The 27,821-nt window shown below is 41.1% G+C and overlaps 1 protein-coding gene across 2 annotated transcripts in view; it reads left to right on the top strand.

The window, feature by feature from the left end:
• SCFD2 (sec1 family domain containing 2) overlaps positions 1-27,821 on the top strand; it is a 446,165-nt gene that overhangs the window by 393,070 nt on the left and 25,274 nt on the right. For both annotated transcript variants that reach the window (XM_002745846.6, XM_008993346.4), the window contains exons 6-7: positions 11,148-11,293; positions 25,141-25,275. In XM_002745846.6, coding sequence (XP_002745892.4) covers positions 11,148-11,293; positions 25,141-25,275 — 281 coding nt within the window. The remainder of the gene's footprint in view (positions 1-11,147; positions 11,294-25,140; positions 25,276-27,821) is intronic.

A 27,821-nucleotide genomic window follows, 5' to 3' on the forward strand; every position in this document is an offset into this window, starting at 1 on the left:
TCCAGGAAGCCTTCCAGGTGGTCTTTTTGGGGGAGCCCCAGGGCCTCTGCTGCAGCTGCATTAGGTAGAATCCCCCGCCCACACACAGCCACACATCTTTGTGAGGAAATATAGGGAGAGGCATTGTGGAGGGTAAGAGTTGGGGACTTGTGCAGGAAGTGGCACATCAGATACGCTTCCTGGAGGGCAGGAGGGATCAGCCTCCAGCAGGTCCCAGAAGGACCATCCCTGGAAGATGCATCTGGGCTTCCACATCCCTCTCTCTCAGATGCTGGACTGGCCCATTCATTCTGAAACTATTCACTGGGGGAATACTATTTCCCGCTAAAATCAAATTATGGCAATCTTTTCCCAATTCAAAGAAAAATAAACAGATCAAAATTTCCCCACCGTAAGTTTTCATCTGTCCTGTGTTTTCTTTGTTGCTGCTTCATCTTTTGTAGTACCCCGCACCCCCCCGCCACTCCTCCACAAAAAAACACCAAGATGTAAGCAAATATTAACAGGAAAACTTCCAGCTGTGCGTTAGTGGGCATGTTGTGGTAACTCTTCGGTGTACCTTATTTTCTCCTAGTTCAGGAGATGAAGGCAGTGGGAATAATGTCATCATGTTCTGTCAGGTGCAGCCTAGCTCCCCAGGCTCTACTGCCGGACAGCTTTTGAGAACAGCCAGATCCAAGTAGTCTCTCAAGTCAGCTCGGAGAATTCAGCAAACCATTTTGAGCTCTTCAGAACCATCAGAAATGTCAACACACCTTGACAAGGGACTTACAGTGAAAATGGCAAGTTTGTAGTTCAGTAGAATAATTCAATGGAATACAAACTATCCACCTTTTAGGAAGTACTCCTAGTGAGATATACCCGCTTGAGAACTTGGCTGTGATTCCCAGTAGGAGCCTTCGTGCCACCTTCCTTGGAGATGGGAGGATTCGTGAACCTCAGCCTGGTGGAAGTGGCTGTATATGGGCATTTCCCCCACTGACAGCAGGTTTCATTGCTGGAAAAAGGGCGCAAAATCGAAACACTGTGAGAGAGATCTGATTTTCTCATGGTGACAGCCGATAATAGAACATTAGGTACCTGATCAAAAATCTCATGCCTACCTTTTTAAAGAAATAACTTCAAACATTGTATTTCAGTTAGTCTGAATGCTGAACTTTAGGATCTCTTTGTCTACAGTGTATTTTGATTGATTTAATAAACGCAATAACCAACATATGAAATTGTATTAATTATGTGATACAGTATCGTGATCTTTTATAGTCTTCCACGCTTCCCTTATTTAACACATAAAACCTTTAGATAAACTGCTTTTTTAAAATTATAGCAGTCAGAAGAGAGCCATTTTACAGAGATTGTTCACATAGGCAGCTTAGAGAAAATTTTTAGAAATAGTTGGGGTTATTTCATTGTTTTCATGATGATCTAGGATTGTCTGTTTTTCTGCCTCCTTGACGCTTCCCATTTGTCAATTTTTGCTTTTGCTGCAATCGCTTTTGTTTTTGTCATTAAATCTTTGCCCGTGCCTAAGTCCTGAATAGCATTGCCTAGATTTTCCCCTACGATTTCTCCTAGTTTTAGATTTTACATATAAGTATTTAATCCATCTTGAGTTAATTTTTGTACAAGGTATATTTTAGGAAGTTGTTCAGTTTCAATTTTCTGCATATGGCTATCCAGTTTTCCCAGCACCATTTATTAAATAGGGAATCCTTTTGTGATTGCTTGTTTGTGTCAGGTTTGTCAAAGATCAGATGGTTGTAGATGTGTGGTCTTATTTCTAAGATCTCCGCTCTGTTCCATTGGTCTGTGCATCTGTTTTTGTACCAGTGCAATGCTGTTTTAGTTACTGTAGCCTTGTAGTATGGTTTGAAGTCAAGTAGTGTGATGCTGCCAGCTTTGTTCTTTTTGCTTAGGATTGTCTTGGCTATACAGGCTCTTTTTTGTTTCCATATGAATTTTAAAGTAGTTTTTTTCTAATTCTGTGAAGAATGTCAATAGTGGTTTAATGGAAATAGCAGTGAATCTGTAATACTTTGGGTATGGCCATTTTCACAATATTGATTCTATCCACAAGCATGGAATGTTTTTCCATTTGTTTATGTTCTCTCTTATTTCCTTAAGCAGTGATTTGCAGTTCTCCCTGAAGAGGTCTGGCACATCCCCTGTTAGCTTTATTCCTAGGTATTTTATTCGCTTTGTAGCGATGCTTCCTGGAGCAGCACAGATGTTCAGGATCAAGGGGCTGCTTGTCCCGCTGGCTGCATCCCCACCAGGATTCCCACTTTCTGGGTCTCTCTGGCAACTTTGCACCCTGCCAGGCAAACCTGCCTTTAAGACTGAGCAAGTTCTGAAGCATATTCCAGATGGCTTTCCCTCCTTCAGGCTTCCCACCATTTGATTTCTCACAAAAAGCCTCAGAGCTTGGGCTAGAATTCTGGGCAACCACTTGCAATCATGTCACATCCTCTCCTGAATGTGCAAGTCTTTCCATGTCCATCACACATCCCAAACCTGCCTAATAATACTAGATTTCAGCTGTCATTTTTCCCCCAATCAGCTGTTTTAAAAAGCTGAGTTTGCTGGAGGTTTTAGAAAGTAGTGCAACTGGTTTTGGTTTTGTTATATTTTTTAAATGATCCCTGATACATATAAAAAATTATGCAATCTATGTGGTATAAAACATACTTATATAATAAACAAACCCACTGCCCAATGCTGGCACTTGGCTTATCTACCTCCAGATGAGTCCACCTTCCTCCCCCGTCCTCTTTGAAACAGAGGAGAATGATAACCACAAACTTCAGAGTTTTTGTCACGTGTATGTATACCTAAACCATGTATAGTTTAGTTTTGCTCGTTAAATAGACAAGCAGAATTTATCAGGCAGTTGAGGTTGCTCTGCTCAAGTTGCCTTTTTGGGAGTTTATCCACTTACCCATGTAGACTGCAATTGCTCAAAACCATCTGGGAGCTCTTTGTTTGAAATTTCATGCAGAGACAGTTTATCAGCCGCTCAAGAAAATCAGTGCTGATGTTTTATGTCATTTTTTGGTCTGATTTAACTATTCATCATTCTCCTTCTCTGTTTTAAAGAGAAGGATGAATGAGGAAGGCCGACTCATCTGGAGGTAGGTAAGCAAAGTGCCAGGATACGGTGGTGGGTTCATGGGTGTTTATTATCTAAGTATGTTTTATACCACATATATCATATAATCTTTTATATGTATTGGCTGTCATCTTAAAAATGTAACAATATAACCTCTCTATTTTCTTCATTCATTTATTTAAGAGCTATGTAGTGAGTGTCTTCTGTGAGGTAAGCACTACGCCAGTCATGCCGGGAGAGTCCAGAGTGTCTGTTCCACTGGAACATGTCCTCACGCCTCCTCTTGCCTGTCTTCCTTTGTCATTTGAGCAATAACTATAGGCTGCAGACTGCAATAACTGAAGGAGCAATAACTATAGGCTAAGAGACTCCAGGACACCCAGCAGGATTCAGTGCACCAAAGGTCATGGGATCAGCAAAGGCTGGGAGTCAGAGGGAAGACTTCCGGGAGGACTTCAAGAAGGGGGTCCCCCTTTTTGCATGCCTATTTGTCTTTGGTCTTTTGTGACCTCGCCTTGATATTTATAGCTCTAATTTTGTTAGTCCGCCTTCCTCACTCATCCAGGCATCTGTATATCATTACCTCCACACCTGCTAAGGAGCCCAGCTATGTGGAATAGCTCAAGGACTCTACAATGAAGGGGGAAATTGGCCCTATGAAGCCTGAGGTCTGACAACCTGGATTATAATTTTTTTGAGACAGAGCCTCACTCTGTCACTCAGGCTTGAGGACAGTGGTGATCATAGCTCACTATAGCCTCGAACTCCTGGGCTCAAGCGATCCTCCCACCTCAGCCTCCCAAGCAGCTGAGACTACAGGTATGCACCACCCCACTGGCTAATTTTATTTTTAATTTTTTGTAGAGTCTTGCTGTGTTGCCCAGGCTAGTCTTAAATTCCTGGCCTCAAGTGAGCCTCCCACCTCGGTCTCCCAAAGTTTTGGGATTACACGCATGAGCCACTGCACTCAGCGTATAATTTTTTTATGTTAGAACTTTAAGTCACATTAGGTCATTAAATATGAAATTGATGACTTAGATACAACTGCCTGAGTAGTATAAATATGGAACCTCAGAAATCTATACTTATATATTTATATTAAAAATATATAATACATCTAATAAGGATAAATGTATATATAATATATATAATTCATATATTCTAAACCAGCCTCCACCTGACCCAGTCGCCAGAATCACTCACACTTCACAATCCTTTTATAAAAATGAACTAACGCCAAAACCCTGACCCATCACAGTTCTAAAGCTGTCTCCATGATCTGTTCATACCTGCTCTTCCCAGTTGACTTGTGTGTTCCCAAGAGTCAACTATGTTTGTTCTCAAACCTGTGTGTGCCAGTTGTACCTTGTTATTAAGTTGTAAGATTTAATTAAATGTTCTCACATACTGATGAAGTATGAACTCAAAAAGAAAACTCTTTCAGTGAAAGCCGAAATGCATGTTTTTGAATGACTCAGTAAAAATGGGTCATTTAAAAAGTGCTTTTGAATTAGGTGTGAACAAATGTAAAAATTGAAGAAAACAATTTAAAATCTAGAAAAATTGTGTCCTCAGATATTGCTGCAGGTATCTTTAACTTCTGGTTCCACCTTAAATGGGATTTCCTGGTATGTCGGAAATCCTACACGGTAAATAATAGTTTTTTTAAAAAGAACTCTAACAGCAGAAAATACCTTGGTCTGTCATCAAAGGATTAGTGAATGAAAACACATTTATATTTTAATTTAAAGGTTACATATATGTACATGTACTTACATATATGGAGGTATGGATAGATTAATTTAGAAATGTTTGTAAGGGAGAGATTGATTTCCCATGATCCCCCTCTTTCAGTGACTTTTCTGATCACACATCAGTCCAAGCATATTTGAAAAGAGGGCTTCTATTGCTGTTTATTTGCCTCATGGACTTTCCAGGACTGTTCTACTTAAGAGGGGTTTTATACAGTCAGCGTCACTAGAAAATTTCAGATGTGATGCCACTTGCTAAGTTTCTTTGGTTTTTATTTTGTTTAGTTTGGTTTTCATTTGTCAAACATTTTTTGAAAGCCATGAGAAAAGACTCCATTTTAAAAACAATCATTTGAAAAGAGAGAAAAGGAGTTGTCAGACTGCTGGATGGATGGGGGAGGTCGTGACCCCCAGTGCTCTGCCGTCTCTGGCTGTGTCACACCCCCAAGCCAACCCTTTCTCTAACTGCCCCAGGAGCCCATGGAGGTTGCCCCTGCTGCATCGGGGCTTGCTGAGAGGCAGGCAAGCAGGCAGGCAGGCAGGAGTGCAAACTAGGAAGTGGGCCTGAGGTTCTCAAACTGAGGCCAGTAGAAAAATGAGACCAACCTTGGCCCAGACAAGAAAATGGCCTTTTGGCCAGGGTTAAAGTCTATTTTTTAGACTTTGTGAACAGATGTGAAGGGCCTGAGGGGCCTTGAGAACTGTGTAGATAATGATATCAGTAAATAGGGAGACATATCAAATCCTACTCTAGCTCTGCCCTCCTACTCCAGCCTATCAAGCCACATGTGTACATGATTTATGCTTGACTTGCACAAATGCATATGTGTACGTGTGCACGCGTGTGTGTGTGCACACGCATGTGTGTGTGTGTGTGTGTGTGTTTTGAAGGCCTCACATAAGGGCTACTTCAGCTCGAATCCAGACTAAAGCACCTTTCTGATGAAAGATGCTTTATTTTCCTAAATACCTAAGTAATGAAACCAAACTTATGGAGACCAGGTTCTTATGAAAAGGCATGCCAAGCACCAGCAAACTTCAAGACTGTTTCCCGAGAACCAAACAGAAGAGAACTAGGTAGATGGGAGTAAGGAGTAGAGCTTCATTTCAGCCATCCCAGAAGGATCATCAAGCTCTTCTGTTTTCTCTCCGTTTTAATTATGTTGGGGCTGAAAATGGACCCACACTGTGGGTCCCTGCAGTATACAGAGCCATGGCAACCATTCCTCTCGGCTGAAGGAGAGGAATTTCAGTAAGTTGAGAAGGGTGAGGGGGGAATGGAGGAAGTGTAGGTGCTGAATAGGAGCCCTATTTTGTTGATCTTAGGGATAACTAGACTCCTGCCCAGGAGGTCCTCCAGATTACAGGGGCATGAGTCAGCCCCTGGTTATGGAAGAACATGGGGGCACCCTAGGGGATTGAGGGCCTCCCCTCTCAAGAAGTAGGCAACTGAAGTACACAGAATGTGCTTGGCTAAAGCTTCTGGTTTAGTATCTGTTTAACTAAGTGGATTAAATGAGAATTGACTGGAATTGTACACTGAAAGTTTCCTTACAAGGGGCCGATATCTCATAAGCTGGCTTAATGGAACAGCCTGTCAGGGGCTTATCAGAAGTAACTGAATACAGCACCTTACAGAGCAGAGATTCAAAGGAGTCTATGCAACCAGGCCCGGGATCCTCACACCTCATGTGGCCAAAAGAGAAGGATCTAAGGTCTAGCTACAAACCTCACTGTTAGCATCCAACCCAGAGACAGGCCCAGGTCTTCCCACAAATAAAGGTATTTGCAACTCCCTCCATTTTTGTATCTCTTTGGTTTAAACGTGAATGAAATGTTTTGTTGATCATATATATATATATTTCATATCTGCTGAGGCCACATATATGTATGTATGTATGTATATGTGGCCTCAGCAGATATGAAAGACAGCAGAATGTAGTATTTAATAGGATCAACTTTGAAGTTAGACGGCAAGGGTTTGAATCTTAGCTTGACCATGTACGGATTGAATGAGTTTGTGTTTTAACTTCTCTGTGGTTCAGTTTCTCCATCCACAAGAGGAGAATGAGAATAGTACCTAACACATTAGGTATTTGTGGAGATTAAATGAACTAATACGTATAAACTTCTTAGAATAGTTTCTAGTATACTGTGAGAAATTGGTGCTTATATGCTACTATTATCACAGAAAATAATTCATCCCCTTTAACAGTTTTTGTATCCATATTCCATCTTATCTATCAGTTCAGCATATATTTGGAATGAGCTGCATTCACAGATGAGATTTGGAATTGTAGGAGGCAGCATACATAGAGGAGTTCAGGTCTGCCATCAGGGGGATATTTTGAACCTTGGCTCTGCTGGAAATAGTGATGTGATCTCGCATAAGTCATTTATCCTGACCTATCCATATTTCTAAAGGGTGTGTGTGTGTGTGTGTGTGTGTGTGTGTGTGTGTATGTGTAACTTTCATTATAGGGTTCGGGAAAATAAATGTAAGTTCCTCTTTCAGTGAAGATTGATGTGATTATGAAAAATACTTAAAGATTGATAAAAATGAGTCCCCTTTGGCCCAGTATCCCTAAAACATATAATCACAGAACCTTGAGGATGATAGACAAATTGGAGAGGGTTAATGGTTTGGACCGAAGTTGCCCATGTGATTGGCTTGAAAAATAGATGTAATTGACTATTTTTCAGGCAAGGTTGACTCTATTTGTGAATTTAGGATTTTCTATTTTCCTTCCATCAGTTTCTTTAGCAGTCTTATTTTTCTGTTGGGTTCGTTTGAGTTCAGTATACCAGCAGTAACCTGTAAACACTTGCATCAGACAACCTGCTCCACACTTGACATAAATCTCTTTAATTACACAGCCTATGATTAATTAATGTCAATGTATAATCCACAATTTTCATGCATAATCTAGAATTTTAAGTAAAGACTCTATAAGCTAATAGATGATTCTGTTCCACTCAGCCTAATGAATGAATATCATACTTCTCACGTTCCAAAAAATTGCAATAGACCATATGGAAAATTGGATGAATCTTTTTGTCCTAAAGAAAATGAATTACTTTAAATAAAAAAAAAATAGTCTATTAGCTGGATTGACTTTTAGAGAAATTGAAACACTTTGCATGATATTATATCTAGTAGTGTTTTTTTCTCCTTGTTTTAGTGCCTTTTTAAATTTGAAAAAGTAGTACATAGTGTACAACTCCTAGATATAATTGATTCTTGAAGGAAAGAAGCCACATGTTGAGTGAGAAGCCATAACCTCCCAGGGTTTCTTCTGGCTGGTGATTGCCTAAAGCACAAGCTAGTGTGTTTCAACTGGAGCATGATGCCGACAGGAAGCACGGTGTGGTATCAATCGATGCTCTGTACCTGTGGCTCTGAACTTGCCTTGGTTGTGAACTCTTTTAGAATCGGCAGAGAATCATGGACATGCTCCCCACAAAACTACATATTTTTTCCTTTCCTCAAAGCTTGGCACATAATTCCAGAAAGTTCCCATGAACTTCCTGAATTCCTTCATTCTCCCTTTTTCCGCAACCCCCTGCAGTCCATGAATTCCACGTGTGTGGGGTCCACTGAGGTGAGGAGGCATCCACTCATTGGGCTTAACCACACATTTATCTATCTATCTATCTGTCTATATATTTATTTATTTTTGATATGCAGTCTCACTGTGTCACCCAGGCTGGAGTGCTGTGGCATGATATCAGCTCACTGCACCCTCCACATCCCAGGTTCAAGCAATTCTCATGCCTCAGCCTCCCAAGTAGCTGGGATTATAGGTGTCTGCGAGCATGCCCAGCTAATTTTTGTATTTTTTGTAGAGACAGGATTTCACCTTGTTGGCCAGGCTGGTCTCGAGCTCCTGACCTCAAGTGATCCACCCGCCTCAGCCTCCCAAAGTATTGGGATTACAGGCATGAGCCACCATCCCTGCCCTGATTTTTTCTTAATGGCAATGGGTTAGACATTTCTAGAAACTAGGAGATGAAGACTAATCAGAGGCTTTGCCCATCTTTTAAGAGTTATTACATACACTGTCACACAGTAACTGAGAGTACAGGCTCAGCTTTTCACATGCCACCTCACTATGTCTGATGCAGCTGGATTCTTTTGGATGCTTTCCATTTTAGTTTAAGCTTATTTGAATCTACCTGTATTCCTTAAAAACTATTTCTCTTATTATCAAAATCAACATGTATGTCCTCACTTTACATCTACTAGGATAGCTATAATTAAGAAGATAGCTAATAATAAGTATTCGTTAGAATGTACAGAAATTGAAACCCTCTTACACTGCTGGTGGGAAAGTAAAATAGTGCAATAATTTTGGAAAACAGCCTAGCACTTTCTCAAAAGGTTAAACACAAAGTTACCATATGACCCGCTGTTGTACTCCTAGGTATATACTCAAGAGAAATGAACATGTGTGTCCACACAAAAACATGTACGTGTAAAACTAGCAGCATTATTCATGATAACCAAAAGGCAGAAACAACCCAAATGTCCATTAAGTGATGAGTGGATATATGAAATATGCTATTTCCATATTCCGTATACATGAATATTCTATATACAGTGAAATATCAGTAGGCAATAAGAAATAAAGTACTAATGCTACAATTTGGATGAACCTGAAAACATTATGGCAAGTGAAAAAAGCCAGTCACAAAAGATTACATATTCTATTGTTCCATTTGTATGAACCATCCAGAATAGGTAAATCCATAAAGACAATGCATGTTAGGGATTGCCAGGGGCTAGGGATGGGGAAAAATTGGGAGTGACTGCTAACAGGTATGGGGGTTCTTGTTGGGGTGACACAGTGTTCTAAAATTGTGCTGGTAATGGTTGTTAATATACTAGAGCTTTGAATTGTATACTTTAAGTGGGTAACTGTATAGAATATGAATTATATCTCAATAAAGCTGTTACTAAAACAATAAAGCCAGACCTCTGTTCAAATTACTAGTGTCTTCAGACAAGGATTTGGGTGCAAATACTGCATTTGGAAAGATATCCCAAAGCAGTCAGGAGGTAGAGAAGTGAGACAGGGGAGGAAGAAAAGCCACTAATGGGGGTATTAATGGATGAGTTGATGTCATGGGCAGCAGGGGTTCCAACCCTCTTGGGCCCCTCAGAAAGACTGTGCAGACCACAACTCAGAATTTCCCCTCCACAGGAAGAGAATATGAGATTATTTCTATGAGTGTTGATTCTCCATCACTCCCAGTCTGCCCCACACACAGGCCAAATGTGCTCCTACAGCCAGTTGAAGCCCTTAGACAAGAAGAGACAGAGGCAGAGACAGACAGACTGACATGCAGGTACTGCAGTAGGAAGCAGTCAGAACACACAGAAACTTCACCACTCCTGCTGGGACGCCCCGGGTGAGGGAGCACGTATGGGCAGCGCCTTGGCAATCCTTAACACACCTGCTTTCAGGGTGTTCCTTAACCTGCACCTCAATCCCCTTATCCTTAAAATGGAGAAGACAGTAGTTCCTGCCTCATACGGATGATGTGACAATTAATGAGTTAATGTAGCTAATGTATTTAGGATATCTGGGAGATGTAAGAAGACACATTTTTAATCTTTCCCTATATTTTTTAACTTATCCATGATCATGTCCCTTCTGAATGAGCTTCTTATAAAACAGAGAATAAGTTCTTCTAAGTTTGAAAAAGAAGCAGATGATTTCAGAAAACAGTCTTCTTGTTACGTCCTCCTGTGTTTGATCAGCTTTGAATGGCCACCTTCTGAAATGTGCCACGTGCTTCGTTAGCACATTAGACAGATGCCCACTGCAGCGAGTTCTGTCACCGGAGCAACACTGTGCTCTTTCTCATTCTTGCTGTCCAGCTTTATGCAAACTGTTGATGGGATTCAGGCAACTGAGTTTGATTGTGACAGTCTCATATTTTCCTTTGTGTCTCCTCGTATTTTCCCAAAGCTGTATTCCGAGGATTATGGGCCCTGGGAGCTTTCTTTCTGTGAAACGTCTGCAGTCTAGGGATGTAAGCCAGTGGCTGCAATCCCAGACAATTTTGAGTTCCACTTCCGTTAAAGGCATTTATACTCAATATGCTTCATTGCTCATGGATGATTACGACAGCCCTGTTGGTGAACAGCCAGGGGAAAACAGGGTTAAAAAACAAAAACAAAACAAAACAAAAAAACCTAACTACATTACATCGAGCTCAAGCTGTCATGATGAAAACTTAAAGGTTTACTCACTCAAGAAAATATCTCTGGATTCTTTCAGACTGTGACTCTTCAATTAACCTGACGTTTCACAAATCCAAAATTGCCACGGATGAACTCTTTACTTCACTTCGGGATATTGCCGGAGCTCGGAGTCTCATGAAACAGTTCAAGTCTGTGTATGTTCCTGGAAACCATACCCACCAGGCGAGTATATACATTTTAAAGTAACCTCTAATCGGTTGTATTTCTAGAACTCAGAGATTATAACTACAAGATAAGGTTCCCTTTTAACCTCTGTAAAATGAAAGGTTTGTTCTAGATGAACTCCAAGTTCTCTTTTAGTTCAGAGTGTTGGGTTCCATGGAATCTGAAAGCCTCTCAATTCTTTTTTGCCCCAGGCTGGATATGGTGGGATGAGCACTCAGTTGGGAGTCAGTCATGACTTTCTAACTGTGGGTCTCTCATAGACTGATTGATTCTTTTTTCTTTCTGAGATAGAATCTTGCTCTGTTGCCCAGCCTGGAGTAGAGTGCAGTGGCGCGATCTCAGCTCACTGCGACCTCTGCCTCCCCAGTTCAAGCAGTTCTCCTGCTTCAGCCTCCCAAGTAGCTGGGACTACAGGCGCCTGCCACAATATCCAGCTAATTTCTTTTGTATTTTAGTAGAGATGAGGTTTCACTGTGTTGCCAAGGCTGGTCTCAAACTCCTGAGCTCAGGCAATCCTCCCGCCTCAGCCTCCCAAAGTGCTAGGATTATAGGCGTGAGCCACCATGCCCAGCCTGTTGGCAGACTGACTCTATAGCCTTCTGCAAGTCCCTTCTCTTCTCTAGGATCCAGTGACTACACAGACCACATGAGGGGCTGGCCTTAGAGGATTCCCAAGCTTCTGGATCTAAGCAGTCCATAGACATGTTGAACAAATAGAATAATGAAAAGTACCTAATAGTGTTATAACAAGGAGAAAAGCTTGTGAGGAAAACGTGTTATTTAAAATTCCTCCACTGCTTTCAAAGGAAGGCAGGAAGATCTAAGAAGAATGTTTTTTGATCATTGAGTAGGAAGATGTATAAGGATCCAAGATTTAAGGGGTAATTTCTGTGTAAAAACTCAGAGGGGGAAAGTACATAGAAAGGGAAGCTTAAGGAATAAAGAAAGGCTGGAGCCATTGAGTTTGGGGAGTGTCTGTTGGACAAGGTAGGAGACAGAACTAAGGTTCCAGGTTGCCAAAGATGGGCTTTCAGGGAAGAACAAATGTTTCTGATGGAAGAGATGACTAAGTTTAGCTGTGGGGAATCTTGTCAATCTCTGCATAAAACCTTTAATAAGTCAACTGTACTTGTTAAGTTTTTTTGGATAGCTGAATGTGCTGTTATTGGTGATCATGACATAGTGAAGAGTTCAGCTTCAAGGTGCTGATTCTTTAAGGGAGATTTGTAGACAAGAGCTAATGTTACCCAGTGCAGCCCACGACAATCCAGATTCTTCCTCCAGTATCTCATATTTGTTTGGTAGCTGATACCTGAAGAGCTCTTCTGCATTGGGTTTTTCCTTTGATTACCACAAGTTATGACAGGGAGGCATTATTATTCCAAGATCCAGGAAGGCCAAGTGAGATGCCACAGACACTGAGGTGGCCAGGGGCAGATGCCAGATCTTTGCTGCCAGCCCAAAACCTCATCCTCGACTATACCATGGTTCTCATGGAGATTCTAAAGTGTTGATTGATGGTGCTGATGGTCATCTGAAATCACCTACCAAGATGCTGGAGAACTTAGAAACTCACCCTGCTTAGAAACATAAAAATTCCCATCCTTTACTCAAAGATCTGAGAATACCACTGCCACAAAATACAAAATCACTCAGATAATCGTATGTAGTTTTGTTATTTAAAAAAATCAGCACTCTTAAATACTCCGAAAGATGTGCTATAACTAGTGATATGTAATGAAATTGAGACCAAAAATGTCAAGAAGCAAGTGGCTGCTATAGTTGGCAAAGAGAAAATAAACCACTAAATTCATGAGGCCTTTTCCATTTTCTGGTCCTCTGTGTGACTGATTTGGGAAACTTCACATAAACATGTATTAGCTATCAATCTTGCACGTGGTAAGGATGTTGATAACTTTCTCAGACCTCATCTCCCTGTTGCCAACACTGTCACTTCTCCAGGCCTCAGAACCCTGTCCTGCGGCCTTGGCCTTTGGGAAATGGAGTTTCCCTTTGTTGCATATGTTCCTCGTTACAGTGAGTCAGTAACGCCAGCACACTCCCCATAATCCTAAGTGTCAGTGAGTGGGAAGTGGGGAGAGGGTATGGTAATGTATGTATGTTTTGGGGGATTAAATAAATAATGATTCAGACACATGGTGAGATGCTGTGCAACCATTACAATGAATGGAATAGACCCAAATATGCTGGGCAAGGTCCATGCTTGAATCCTTGGCCCAGGGTCCGCTTCTTGGGGAGCTCAAACTGAAACAGAGGTCCATGATCAATTGGGTGGGGGTGGGGGGACATGTAGGTCATTCTGTAAGGCATTATTCTATTTTTGTAAAAATAGAATAAAATAGGCTGGGTGCAGTGGCTCACAATCCCAACACTTTGGGAGGCCAAGACAGGCAGATCACCTGAGGTCAGGAGTTTGAAACCAGCCTGACCAACATGGAGGAACCCCATCTCTACTAAAAGTACAAAGTTAGCCGGGTGTGCTGGTATATGCCTGTAATCCCAGCTACTTGGGAGGCTGAGGCAGGAGAATCACTTGAGCCCAGGAGGTGGAGCCAAGATCATGCCATTGTACTCCAGCTGGGCAACAAGAGCAAAACTCCATCTCAAAAAAAATAAAATAAAATAAATATTTCATGGGTATGTATATTTAATGTCTTTAAAATGTATAATGGTTACCTTATGGTGGGTGGGCGGGATTTGATGGATAAGGAGAAACACTGACCTCTTACTTTATTTTTACATATTCTATATATGTGACACTTTTTGATGGGATTATGGGTAACTTTTACCTCTTTGGGTTTTTCAAATTTATAATATTTTAAATTACAGACGTAAACCTGTGAGAACAGGGATTTTTATAGGCTTTGTTCACTGCCATATCCCCAGTCCCTAGAGTGGTATCTGTCACGCACTGGATGCTTAAGAAATATTTGTTAGGTGCATCTTAAGTACAATACATATATCTTTATTACAGATCAGGGGATTTACTGGGACACAAAATATGCATACATAGGAAAGTACAAGTGTCCAGACTAGAGTTGGAGTTCAGCTGTGTGTCCGGTTTTGAAAAATAGGCCTTGGCTGAACCATGTTCTATTCATCTCTTCTCCCAATTTGGTCCTCAGCCTGTGGCTCCAGGAGAAATCTGTGCTGTCTACCCAGCTCCATCCTGTCTTCAGACAGAATCTGGTTGAGATGTCCTGGGCTCCCCAGACACCTGAGAGGCACTAGCTGGCCTGGCCCTGGGTTCCTGTCCCAGGTCTGACCTATGCTGCACATTTAGGCTCTGTGCTAGGGCTCGGCCCCCAGCGGCCCTCCCTCCTGCTGTGATGCACAGGCACTGAGTCTCAGAGCCACTCCTGTTTTCCCTGCTAGCACTAGACGTACCTCTTATTTTCATCTTTATCCATTACCCCTTTAGGAAAATGTGTCAGTCACAGTTCAGATGCAGAAAGCAGACACCATCTAGTCATTTTAAGGAGAATGTGTCCCAACTGCATTACATACAGCATATGAAATCTCTAGAGGGGTCAGAGGAGTGGGATCTGGACTGAACCCCCAAAAATAAATCCCAGAACATCACCACAGGCCTGGCCTTCCAGGGCAGCCAGGACCTTTTCACAACCTGGAGAGTGGAGGCAATGGGGATCAAGAGGCTACCACAGAAACTCTTGACTTAAAGAACATGTCACCAAGGCTAGAGATTGCACATGTCTTTGATCACCATAGTATCTGCAGGCGAGCTCAGTGCTTGCCACCTAGTGGGAGGGTAGATGGATGACTAGATGGATTGTAGACTGGGCATGTTATCTAGAATGGTATTTCTTACATTTTTAATTCTTAGTAAGAGGGAAGTTAGCACATAGGATAACAGAACAGATTTTGAAGCTAGGCCATCAGGGTTTATAGCCCGGCTGTCCCCCCTACTAACTGTGTGACCTTAGGCAAGCGACTTCACTTCCCTGTGCCTGGTTCCTCCCCTGTAAGAAGCAGCTAATAATAGTAACGTTCTCATAAAAATGCTCTAATGATTTGGTGAATTAATACATATAAGACTCTTAGAACATGTTGAGTGCAGTGGTTCACACCGGATCACAGCTACTGGAGAGGCTGAGGTGAAAGAATCACTTAAGGCTAGGAGTTCAAGACCGCCTGGAAAACTCCATCTCTAAAATAATTTTTTAAATTTGAAAAAAGTTAGCTGGGTATAATGCCAGGCACCTGTAATCCCAGCTACTAGGGAGGCTAAGGCAAAACGATCACTTACACCCAGGAGTTCTAGGCTGCGGTGAACTATTATTGTGCTACTGTACTCTAGCATGGGCGAGAGTGATCCCCTTCTCAAAAACAAAAAACCTCTTAGAATAGTATCTGACACCCAGACAGCATGATGTAAGTATTTGCTATCACAGCCGTTGTAACAGTAAAGAACAAAAGAGGCCTTCTCTCTGTCCTCCTTTGCAGCATTTCATCTTTTCCTTTGTTAGGACATGGGCTACACAGAAAGGGTGTCTTTCAAAAGCCGAATGTCCTATTAGCTGCTGTGCAGCAGGTTTATTGCTGACACCCATTTGTTTTAAAAGTTTGGGTTTATTGGTTGCTGCTGTTGACTGGAAACCTAAGCCCCCAACTGTGCCTGCGCAGAAAGTCTTTTTTTTTTTTTTTTTTTGAGACGGGTCTCACTCTGTCACCAAGGCTGGAGTGCAGTGGTGCAATCTTGGCTCACTGCAACCTCTGCCTCCCAGGTTCAAGCGACTCTCATGCCTCAGACTCCGTAGTAGCTGGGACTATAGGTGCATGCCACCACACCCAGCTATTTTTTTTTTTTTTTTTGTATTTTTTGTAGAAATGAGGTTTCACTATGTTGGCCAGGCTGATCTTGAACTCCCGATTTAGTTGATCCGCCCACCTCAGCCTCCTCAGTGCTGGGATCACAGGAGGGAGCCGCCACGCCTGGCTGCAGAAAGTCTTCCTACCCTTCCATTTCTTATTGCAAATGCTCAGTTTAAGGAGAGGCTTAATCTCCCTCCTAAATGCCACAGTGTATGATGCGATGCCACTTCTCAGCTGGGACACCAAGAGGATATTAAGCAGATGTCTCAGGGCAGGCAGCTTATGTGGATCTTTCAGACAAAATACTATGTGGCTCTTGTATGACTTGTCTTGGCATGGTCTCAAAGAGCAGGGCTGAGCTGGAGAAAACCTTCCAGAGATGCATACTGTACTTTCTGCCTCTAGCGTGTTGAACACAGAACCCAAGGAGACTTGATTCATCTTGTGCCAGTGAAATATGGCTCTCCGAACAGGCTTTAGGCCTGGCCTCTTTTGTCAACAATTCCCAGCCCTGGCCTCCAGTTGTTCTTTGCCAAGTGCTAAGTTCTAGTCCTCCTCCTGATTCTTTCTAACAAAACTGCCAGCATCCTTTCCGAAGGAATCAGCACGGTGTAGGACTAAACTGAGGGCCACAAAACTTGGCTCTGTCCTGAGTGTGCTTTTTATTGGCTGTAAATGTGTTCATGGGTGTGGCCTTCACCTTCCTCAAATTGAAGTTGAAGGGGCTATACTCAATTTTTTTTTAAAAAATTGGATTGAACTTGGATTGAAGCCTGAATGGATAGATGAATAGATAGACAAATGAACCATTTTTAAGTCTACAAATAAATAGTTTCCTTTAAGAAGATGAAAGGAGAAAAAATAGTCATCGTTTAGCAAAAAATAAAAATAAATGAGCCATGGATTGGTCAAAGCCTTGAGCAATTTAGAACAGATGTTTTTCTGTGCTGTCTTGGATTGAAACAAAATGAAAACCCTCCCAGTAAGCCTGGGTTTCTTGAGAAGTTGGTTGTTTAGAGTCAATTTTGCAGAAAAAGGAGAAGCAAGCATCTTTACTAGCAGAACTGAGGAGTACCCAGCTACCCCAACAGCAACCAGCAAACACAAAGTCAGCAGCCCCAGCTGACAGAGATGTAACTGTGGTCACAATTGGGTTTTCTTGGAAACTGCTATCCTAGGTTATCTTTAAGGTGCACCAAATTCAAGAAAATGTAGTTCCGCTAGTTTCTCAAGATTGTGTCTGACATATTATACATTATGTCAGGAACTGCTGCTGTTCTCACTGCTTTTCCTCAAGAGCTACCATTCAAGTCAACAAAAGAATCTTCCAGACCCACCACACAGTATGTTCACCCCAAAAGAGTAACCAGAGACAATGACCCATGTATTTTAGTTATCATATTTTACTTAAATGTGGTATTTTTTTAAAGCTCAGTTTGTTCTGGGAGAGATACTTGCCATTTAAAGAAAGAAAAAAGGAGAATTTCAGATTTAAGATTCACTTTTTGAAACTTCCTTGTGTATCAGCCATCAGGGGATATCTTTAAGCTCTACCAAGCTCTCAGGCCAGCCTCATGAGGTCCTCATACAGGGCCACAATATGACCTTCATGGGCCCCTTCTTTTTTGTAAAAATAAAAAATAGTAAAAAGTATATGGTACAATTGCATTGATGTAAAAATAAATGCATTAATATTACATATCAAAACATCACTTTCACCTTAAAATATTTTTTCTTCTGATTAAAAAAAAATGCATTTCCATGGGCCCTCAAGGAATGTAGGCCCAACACACCGTATGTTCTGTACCTAACAAGTAAGTCAACTCTGTGGTCATGGCTCCCACTTGACACAAGCGTGCCCAAGACAGGAATGTAGCTCCCCATGAGGGGAGCATCAGGCATTGTTCTTCCATGGAGCAGTCCTTGTGACCATCCATGAAGCATGAAGCGGTTCACACAGCTATTGAGGAGCTATTTGAATTGGTTTCAAGGTGACAGCTCAGGAGTGAGAGAACTAGATTCACATGGGATGAGTACACAAGTCCCCTAGCTTTAAAATCTCATTTCCTATAGGAGCTAATTTCTGTGTAAGAACTCCACAGACATAGCTTCCAGCATTCCTCCAAGGGACATGTCCAATTACTATTCAAGAGTCATCGTACTCAGAGAAGCCCAAAGTTCTGGCTTTCTACCAAATATTTATAGTTCTTCCAGTTTAATGCAATTTACCAACCAGGGGTCATTCTTGTCATAAGCAGTCTTGCCTGGCTGCATAGTTTGACTTCTTCCTTTATCAGGTTTCCAGGGAAACAGAGATAAAAAGTTAACCAAAGGTTAAATTCTTATGCAGAAGGGAAAAAAGCTTTAATAATCCTTTGCCCACAACCTGCAGCTTGCTAGTTGTTAAGGAAATATTTACATTAATGTTTCAATCAAAACTTAACAGTGTGTCTGTGGCAGAGGCCATGCTGTGTATTCCCAAAACTCCATTACCTTTCAGATGACATCTTCCAGGTTCCCTCGTGGAATTGTGACTAGTTCTGGCCAATGAACTGTGGTGGATGCGATACACATCACTTTAGGGCTGGACCCATAAAATCCCCTGGAAATCCTTCATGCTCTCTCTCTCATTCGTCATCTGCTGATGAGATGCAGAGTCTTCAGTGTAGGATTCAAATGCTCTAGGAAATGGTGGTGCCCAAACTTTTTGTCACCAGGGATCTGTTTCATGGAAGGCAATTTTTCCATAGACCAGGTGGTGCAGAGTGCAGGGTGGGGGGTTTGGTTTCAGGATTATTCAAACACATTGCATTTATTGTGCACCTTATTGCTATTATTACATTGTAATATATAATGAAATAATTATATGACTCACCATGATATAGAATCAGTGGGAGAAATGAGCTTGTTTTCCTATAGCTAGACATTGTTTAGGGGAGATGGGAGACAGTGACAGATTATCAGACATTAGATTTTCATAAGGAGAATGCAACCTAGAACCCTCACATGCGCAGTTCACAATAGGGTTCGTGCTCCTAGGAGAATCTAATGCCACCACTGCTCTGACAGGAGGCGGAGCTCAGGCAGTAATGCAAATGACGTGGAGTGGCTGTAAATACCGATGAAGCTTCTCTCACTCACCCACTGCTCACCTTCTGCTGTGTGGCCCGGTTCCTAACAGGCCTCAAACCATTAGTGGCCCATGCCTGGGGGTTGGGACCCCTGGTGTAGCAGGAACCTGGGTCTCTGAATGATTAGGCAGGGCACAGATCTCCTATTGCCAACCCACATTGGATTTGATATAAGCAATAAATAAATGACCAGCAAGAAAAGAAAAGAACAAATTTTTCTGGGTTTTTAATTCCTCTGCCAACCTCCCAAAAAGGTGAACTGGCAGAGAGTGTTTGATCAGGAAAATTAAATTACTATGATTTACCCTCTTAAGATGGAGACAAACTGTATGGCTAATCTCTCTTCTGGCCCTTCCAGGCATGCAAGAGAATCTTTGAGTAGGGTACTAGAGAAACCACATCTGTCTCCACTATCACCACCTTCTACAGGGTCCTTTGCTGAGAAGTGAGTTATCCCTGGCTGAGTAGAAAATTTCACAAAAGTCAGAGGGTTCCCATCTAAGAAGCCATTGCCAAGTAGTTCTTCCAACCGGATTTCAGTGACACGATTTAGGGCACAAAATGGTCCAAACTAAGTGGCTAAGAGACAGGAACCAAAAGTTCTCCTTATTAAAACCTTAATTGGAAATTTTTTTTGTTAAGAAGGCACAAGTACTGTTTCGTGCTTGAGAAAGTCTATACCAAATTATGCTCTTTAAACACACAATGTTATCCAGTTGTTCTGTACTTAGTTCTTCAGTAGAAAATTTAGAGGGTTTTTTTTCCCTTATTCAAGTAGGAAAACCTATCAACTTCTCTTTAAATTAATATTTACATCATTTACTATGCTATTGGTTACAATTAAAAATAGGTAAAGAAAAAAGCTCTCAAAAGCCTAAACAAGAAAGGTAATTTTTTTCTGCCTTTCTAGCCCCTGATTCTTGCCCCTCTCCTTTTTTTTTTTCTCATTTTATGTCTTTTTAAAAAATCTTAATACTTTTAGATAAAATATTAAACCAGAGTGTCCCTCTCATCCTCTACTGCACTGTTTTAACGGAAAGTATTATTTTAGAATAAATTTTTACAATGTTCATTATCTCATCTTTTCTGTTAATATCTGTACCTGTTTTTGCCAATGTTCAAGATTTGTTGTGTTTCGTCTTGTTTGTAGACTTAATCGTCTTCTGTGACTATTACAGAATTATGCATACTGATTACTTACTAAATAAAATGCCACCTTGAGCTTGGGGAAAAAAAAAAGAAAGGTAATTTATTAAATCTAATGACTTAAAAGTCCAGAGGAAGGGCAGCTTCAAGTGGCGAGAGGCCATTGCCAGGGTGATGGTGGCAGGAATTGCAAATATACAAGTGAAGCAAGTTCCTGCCTGTTCTTCCTATCTTCCAGTCTCCCTCTAGTGCCCCCTGTTGGCAGAGTCTAACAGACCTAGCTGGCAGAGCACAAAAGCGCTCTGAGACTCAGAGACTCAGCAAAGCATCAGAGAATTGACTATAGAAGAGAGGGTTTGGAGTTGAGAGACAATAGCTTAAGAACTATCACATTTCCACAGAAAATGTCATTTCAAAATTGGGGTTATATGAAAAGATCAGAGAGAATGTAACCAAAAAATGTAAGAAATGAATATTAAAGAGGATATCAGGCAGTTAATAAAAACATTTGTTATTTTTCTGGATTATGTGATGTGTTTGCTGTTACTTTTCTGTATTTTAAATCATAGTTTCTTTTCTCCTGCTAAATACATGTTCACCCTCATACCTTAAGAAAATAAAAAACAAAAATGATTTCCAACATTCCCAGTGTAGCACAGAGCAATCACAAAGTCTCAAGAATGAAGAGGTTAAAAGAACAGCACTTCTAAATCTCTGCTCACCACCCCCAAGGGGAACCCAGCTCATCATTTTCTCCTGGATGTTTCATTCCCCAAAATTTAGTCAAAAGTGGAGCAAGGGAAAGAGAGAGATCCTCGTGTTCTACTTTCCCCAGTCCCTCTATCTCCTGCTTTCCCCTGTCTCCCAGTCTACACTGGGGCCTCTGGAGCCCTGAGAACAAATCCTGTCACCCCAGGTACACTGTGCCTTGCACAGAGGAGGTACAGAGTATAGTGTTTTAGCTTAATTACAAAGCCACCTTTGTGCTGTGTATGAGCTCTTTTTCAGAATCACTACTCTTCCTTTTTGTACAGTACATCTTATGAAGAATGGCAATCTTTTTATTTTTTATGGGTTAAGGGGTTGCATTGGTCTGTTCTCATACTGCTAATAAAGACATTCCCGAGACTGGGTAATTTATAAAGAAAAGAGGTTCAATGGACTCACAGTTCCACCGGGATGGGGAGGCCTCAGGAAACTTAACAATCATGGCAGAAGGGAAAGCAAACATGCTCTTCTTCACAGAGGCATCAACAAGTGCTGAGCAAAAGGGGGAAATGCTTCTTGTAAAACCATTGAATCACATGAGAACTCACCCACTATAATGAGAACATCATGAGTATAACCGCCCCCATGACTAAATTACCTCCCACCAGGTGCCTCCTGCTACATGTGGGGATTATGGGAGTTATACTTCAAGATGAGATTTGGGTAGGGACACATATCAGGGGTATATTTTCTTCTCTCTCAAATATGACAGCCTATGTGTATTTCTCTGTGATTCTGCTTAAAGTTATTTTATATAATGAGGTTTAATAGATGAATAAAATAAATAACAGTAAGCTTCTGGAAGGAGAAAATACCCTTTTATATCTTTATGCTCCCTTCATGCTTTCTTATCAGAATTTCATTCAGTTGCAAGTAACAGAGATCTGAAAAATAGTGGCTTAAACATACAGGATTTTATAGTGTCATGTAAAGTAGGTACTAATTTAGCCTGTCCATGTTATGGTTATAGTGGCTCTACAAGTCATCACTGACCAAGGTTTCTCCAGCTCTCTGCTTTACCATCTCTAAGGAATGCCCTGTCTTCCAAGATGGCTATAGGAGCTCCAGGTATCACTTCTACATTGCAGGCAGCAGAGCAAAGGAAAGGAGAAAAGCATATCCTTCCATTTTAAAAAGGAGACTTCTGAAAGTCTCACGTTACCCTTCTATTTATATCTTACTGCCCAGACCTTAATCACATGGCTACACCCATCTGTAAGGAAGGCTGGAGAATGTAGTCTTTCAGCCAGCTGTGCATGGCTGAAGATTGAAGTCTATTACCAAGGAAGAGGTCAATCAGTATTTGATGATAATCCTGATAAGGTAGCAGATTATTGGCCAAGGGACTTCTTGTGGAGGAGCTTTAAAGAGATTAAACTTTAAGAGAGTCAATGTCCAGAAAGGCTAAGGTGATAGAAGAGCATTCAAAACAGCTTACTCAGGGAAGAGTATTTGCAGGATTCAGAGGCCATTCTGTGCCCTTTTTTTACATTTAAAATAATATTTATTAAATTATCCTATGATTCTGGAAGTAGTCCTCTTAATTTTGTAAAATTTGGAAAAATAAAATAAATGTCTTCTACTTCCTGAACCTAGAGATAACCCTAACTAATATTTTGGTGTGCTTTAATATTTATTAATTTTATTAATTTATTTTAATAAAATTATTTTCAATTTAAGTTTATTTTAATAAAATTTATTGATTTCTATTAATGAAATTAAGTATTTAATTTTTAAAATTTATTGATTTCTATTAATGAAATTAAGTATTTAATTTTTAACTTATTAATGTATTTTATTAATAAGTTGTTTCTAATAATTTTTAATATCTAATTTCTAATATCTAATAATTCTAAAATATTTCTAATAATTTGTTAATAATTTATTAATTTTTAACAATAGGAAGGAGATCATTCTTGCTGTTTGTAGTGGTGTTTTAGACTGCGCCGTAAATAAATAAATAAACAATACAGTGTGACCTGTCTTCCTCACCTTTCTCCCTTGCTTGGTCTCCACCCCATAATCATTGCTGCTGATAGTTCCTATGTTTCACAGCAGAGTTTATTTTTGCATATTTCAGCAAATATAAACTTTCATATTCCCCCTGCCCCTTTTTACACAAATGCTAGCCCATGATACACAGTGTTCCTCACCTTGCTTTTTTCATTCACACTCTATTCTGCGCCTTGTTTCTGCCACACAAGCACAGAGCTTTCCTCCTCCCTTTCATAGCATTCCTCCCTATGGATGCACCCCATTTATTAAGCAGCTCCCTACTGATGGTGGCTGGGTGGTTTCTAATCTTGGTATTACAAACAATGAACCTCCTTTCTGGATCTCATTTGCATACATGAGCATATGCAAAGGATACATAACTAGGAGTGTGATTGCTGTATCAAATGCATCTGTGATGTCGAGAGGTATTGCCAAATTGCTCTCTGCCTTGATTGTAACAATTAAGCCACCAACAATGTATAAGAGGGCCTGTTACCCCGTGGCCTCATCAAAAGAGTGTATTTTCAAACTTTTGGACTTTTTGGTAGTCTGATTTTTTTTTAATCCATCTTGGCATAGTTTTGATTGGAATTTCTTTATGAGCAAGGTGGATCCATGGCTTTCAAAATATTCCTGTCTGATCTTTGTTTCTGTTCATTGCTTTGCTCTTCATGATCATGTAACCATGAGATCTCTGGACAAGCAGTGGTCTGTTTGACTAATAAACATAAAAAAGTTGGTATCCCCAACTGAGAAGATGCTAGTTTTCCCTGCATCTTATCCCTGGGAAAGATGCCAGCTATATTCCTGCTGAATGGTTATTGACAATTTTGATGGTTTATACCTTGCTGTTTTTCTAAGCTATTTTAAGTAAGAAAATTGGAAAGGGAAAATTTGAGTAAAAAAAAGAATGACTGGAAGAAAAGCAAGATGAAGCCAGGGATGAGGTCAGTACACTAAATATCCTTGACAGATGCTACAGACAGGTCACACTGTTAACCAATCAAAGAGAGAAAGACCTTACTACAGGATAGGCCTCAACTGTGCCCTGTTAGAACCTGGCTTTACTGAAGCTCTAATAGATCAGAGAGTGCATTGAGGGAAGATAGTCCTTCCTCTTTTCCCTTCACGCCCCAGACTTGGTGCCATATCTGACTAGCAGATTGGGAGGAAGGTGGTCCACCAAGTGGGAAAAGAAAACAGGAAGACCTTGGTAGCAAGAACTAAGGAAAGGGGTGAAGAAAAGTGTGGGATCAATAAAGCAGCTGCCTCCCAGTATAACATAAACATGGATCAGTTATTCAGGTCACAGAAAAGGAAAGCGTTCAGCAGCATTTATCAAACTGCAGAAGCTACTGCAAACTAACATCTCCCTGATTCTACTGAAATTTTTACGGTACTATGTAGTCTACCTTCTGGCCTCGGTCAGATTCCTTTATGCCATCTTAGCTTCTTTTCCTGACCAAGTCATGCTTGGGAGTTGAGCTCTGTAGAAGGAAGAGGGATTACTTTAAGCTTGGTTATTGACAGCACATTGTAAGTAGCATTGGAGTTCCTAGCAGAGGAGAGCATAATTCTGAGAATGTTCAGGAAAAGCTGGAGACCATCTTCGTGTCTGTATCAGACAGTACTTTGTTTCTCAGTATACTCCATGCATAAAATTGTCATTTTAAGTAGAGAAATTAGTCATACTATGATTGTAGCTCTACTAAGATATATTTGCTTATAGAAGGGAACGTGAGAAGCAGAAAAGCATGCTAGAGCATTGGAGCGAAAGTTTATTTAAAAACCCAATGTTGTTATATTGTGTTTATCTGTCACACACACACACACAGCCCATAGCCACTGCTCAGTATCAAAATAAACTTGTTTTGCCTTCTTTATTGTAAAGCTGTCCCTTCTCCAAACAAACCGAACAAACTCTTTACTCACAGTATTTTGTCTTTCCAGGCATCTTATAAGCCATTGTTGAAGCAAGTTGTGGAGGAGATATTTCATCCCGAGAGGCCAGATTCCGCTGACATTGAACACGTGTCTTCAGGCCTCACTGATCTCCTTAAAACTGGATTCAGCATGTTCATGAAGGTAAAGTAACCATGAAGAGGTAATCCTGAGTGTAGTAGTGTTCTCTGCTGGGCATGGAAATGCTGTTACCGGTTAACCGTAGCCAGCACCATACACATAATGTTTAGTAATTTGGCTCTTCTGAAATCAAGGGCAAGTTTTTATCTTTGGATTATAAGCAGCCCGACCTGTTAGCCTCATGCAGCTTCTTCTGACCTGAGCACTATGGTCTTTTCTGGTCAGGACGTGTAGTCTAAGGTGGAGGACACAAGCTCCCTGGGACAGCACTATTGAAAACTCTCCTCCTTGTGGCCTATGTTTTCTCTTAAAATGAATCCACAGAGTACACACCAGTCTTAGTGACAGCCCTTTGTTCCTAATTCTAGAACTGATTATGTAGAATGCTTAATGGCTCTGCTCAGTCCTATGGCTAACGTCACCCCAAAACCCATTTGGAAATGACTTTTGGACTGGCAGACTCCTAGGTGACAAGTGCTAGAATTTATCTGGCTAACATCTGTGCTGGGTCAAAATGACTGCACAGCCCTTGAAGAGGGGATGAAAGGAGGAAGAAATATACAAATGTGATCTATTTTTAACCTACTGTAGAGTTTCTAAGTCTGAAAAGATTTAAATAAGATTACAGGCTGACCTCTCAGTCCAGGCCAGGATTTCACTTGTAATAACTCTTGGAAGTAACAGAATGTTTTGCCAGCATCAAAGCACCTTTGAAACTGTGAATTAATCTACGTAAGAGATCTGGCCTTTCAGAGTTCAACAAATGCATATTCCAGGAAAACTGTTCCACTCCAAAAGCCAGAGGACAGACGCCAGACAATCAGACTCTAAACCAAGCAGTAGACCTGCTGGAACGGACCTGCAGCTTTCCTTCCTGCTGTTCCCAGTTTTCATCAACTTCTGTTGCAGTGCCTGGCTGGTACATTTTCCTTCTATATTTTTTAATAAAGCAGTTCAATCTGCTTCTTCAAAGTATTTAGGGGCTTCTGAATTGGTATAAGTAGGCCCAGAGTTGGTCAGTATCTCCCTGTCCTGAGTAGCCCATCATGGTGGCTATTTGGTACAGAAAGTTCCAGACTAGACACAGTTTCCAACCTTTTCCACTGGAGCATTCTCTTCCTTCATTCACAGGCGTGGCCTTACCCTGAAGAGAAACTAAAATAACAAGTGTGGACTTTCAGAGGCTGGTTACTAAGGTGTGAGGATGGCCCAACTGCCAATTATCCTCTCCCAGATAGGCTGCTGTGTCTGTGGTGCAATCAGACCCTGCACAGGGGCGTCTGGCCAAGGGTCAAATGAACGCTGTACCCACCTGCACTCTGAGAGTTGCAGTGTAGGTGAGAGGAGGCCCTAACTCTGCTCTTCATCCAAAAATGTTCCAAGAAATAACTGTTTCTTAGCCAAAGGGGTCTTTGATTAAATATGTTCCAGAAACACTGACTTGAACAACATATTAGTTTCTTCGTAGTCCAACATTACAGTGCCTTTAATATGCTAATGACTTTGCAACTCTTCGTGAGGATAATAACAGAACCTATTATAGAACATAGTCGTGTTGTGTAAGGACTGTCTACCTGCATTTTCTGTCAGTTTCATGAATCAAGAGTGTCACTTTTTTTTGTTGTTGTTGATCATGTTTATTTTGGAGTTTATTTTTTAATGACCCTTTCAAATTCTGTGGAGTGTTTTCTATATCTCTTCCTGCTCCATCATCCTCAAGCAGGCCCCACCTAGGAAGATGTTTAGAACCATCCTGGGCCAGCACTGGGCAGTTGTGTTTCTCTCCATTTCAAACCCCCAGGGTTAAGGCTCCTGACAAAGTGCTCTGCCAGCTTAAGACTGATCTTAAAGGGAGGTTTCCAAGTAATGGATTTAAGAAAAAGGAATTCCCAACAGCTGTCAGGATCCATTCCTCAGCCTTCAGCTGTGAGGCCTCAGTTCTCAGTTGCCAGGGCATCTCATCTGCCTACAGGGGGTGGGGAGAGTCCTGGTGGCCTGGCAACAAAGCCTTCTCCACTCCAGCCCCCAAACGAGGGTCATTTTGTTTGGTTTCTGAATGGGCCTCCTCCATTCCACACAGCTCAGCAGAGTTACCTCTGACATATGTGTTGGGGTTTGAACAAAATTGGAATGAACTTACAGAGGAACACCCAGAAGGGCTTTGAGACACTGACTATAATTTCCCAAAGAACTACTTCTTTGAGATAGAGGTGAAACCATCATCACCTCTAGTATCTACCACTCTGCTCTAAGGCCCTCCAGAAGCAGAGGATGCAACTTACAGATGGAGTCTAACATGGTCATAACCATTTTCCAGCCCCCTTTGTCGTGTTTTCCATCACCTCTTACTACCGAAAGTTATACAGACAAACTGTGACCAGCATATACCACGATTCAGCCAGGCTCTTTCCATTCATTCTGATATCAATCACCATGACAGCCTTAACAGGTAGGTCCTATCATTATTCCTGTTTACCAATAAGGAAACTGAGGCCCAGAAAATTAAGCAGTAGATGAGAACCTCCAGAAGTCTGGGATTGGGTCTTACT

This window comes from Callithrix jacchus, chromosome 3 (assembly GCF_049354715.1).
Source record: "Callithrix jacchus isolate 240 chromosome 3, calJac240_pri, whole genome shotgun sequence".
NCBI lineage: Eukaryota > Metazoa > Chordata > Mammalia > Primates > Cebidae > Callithrix > Callithrix jacchus.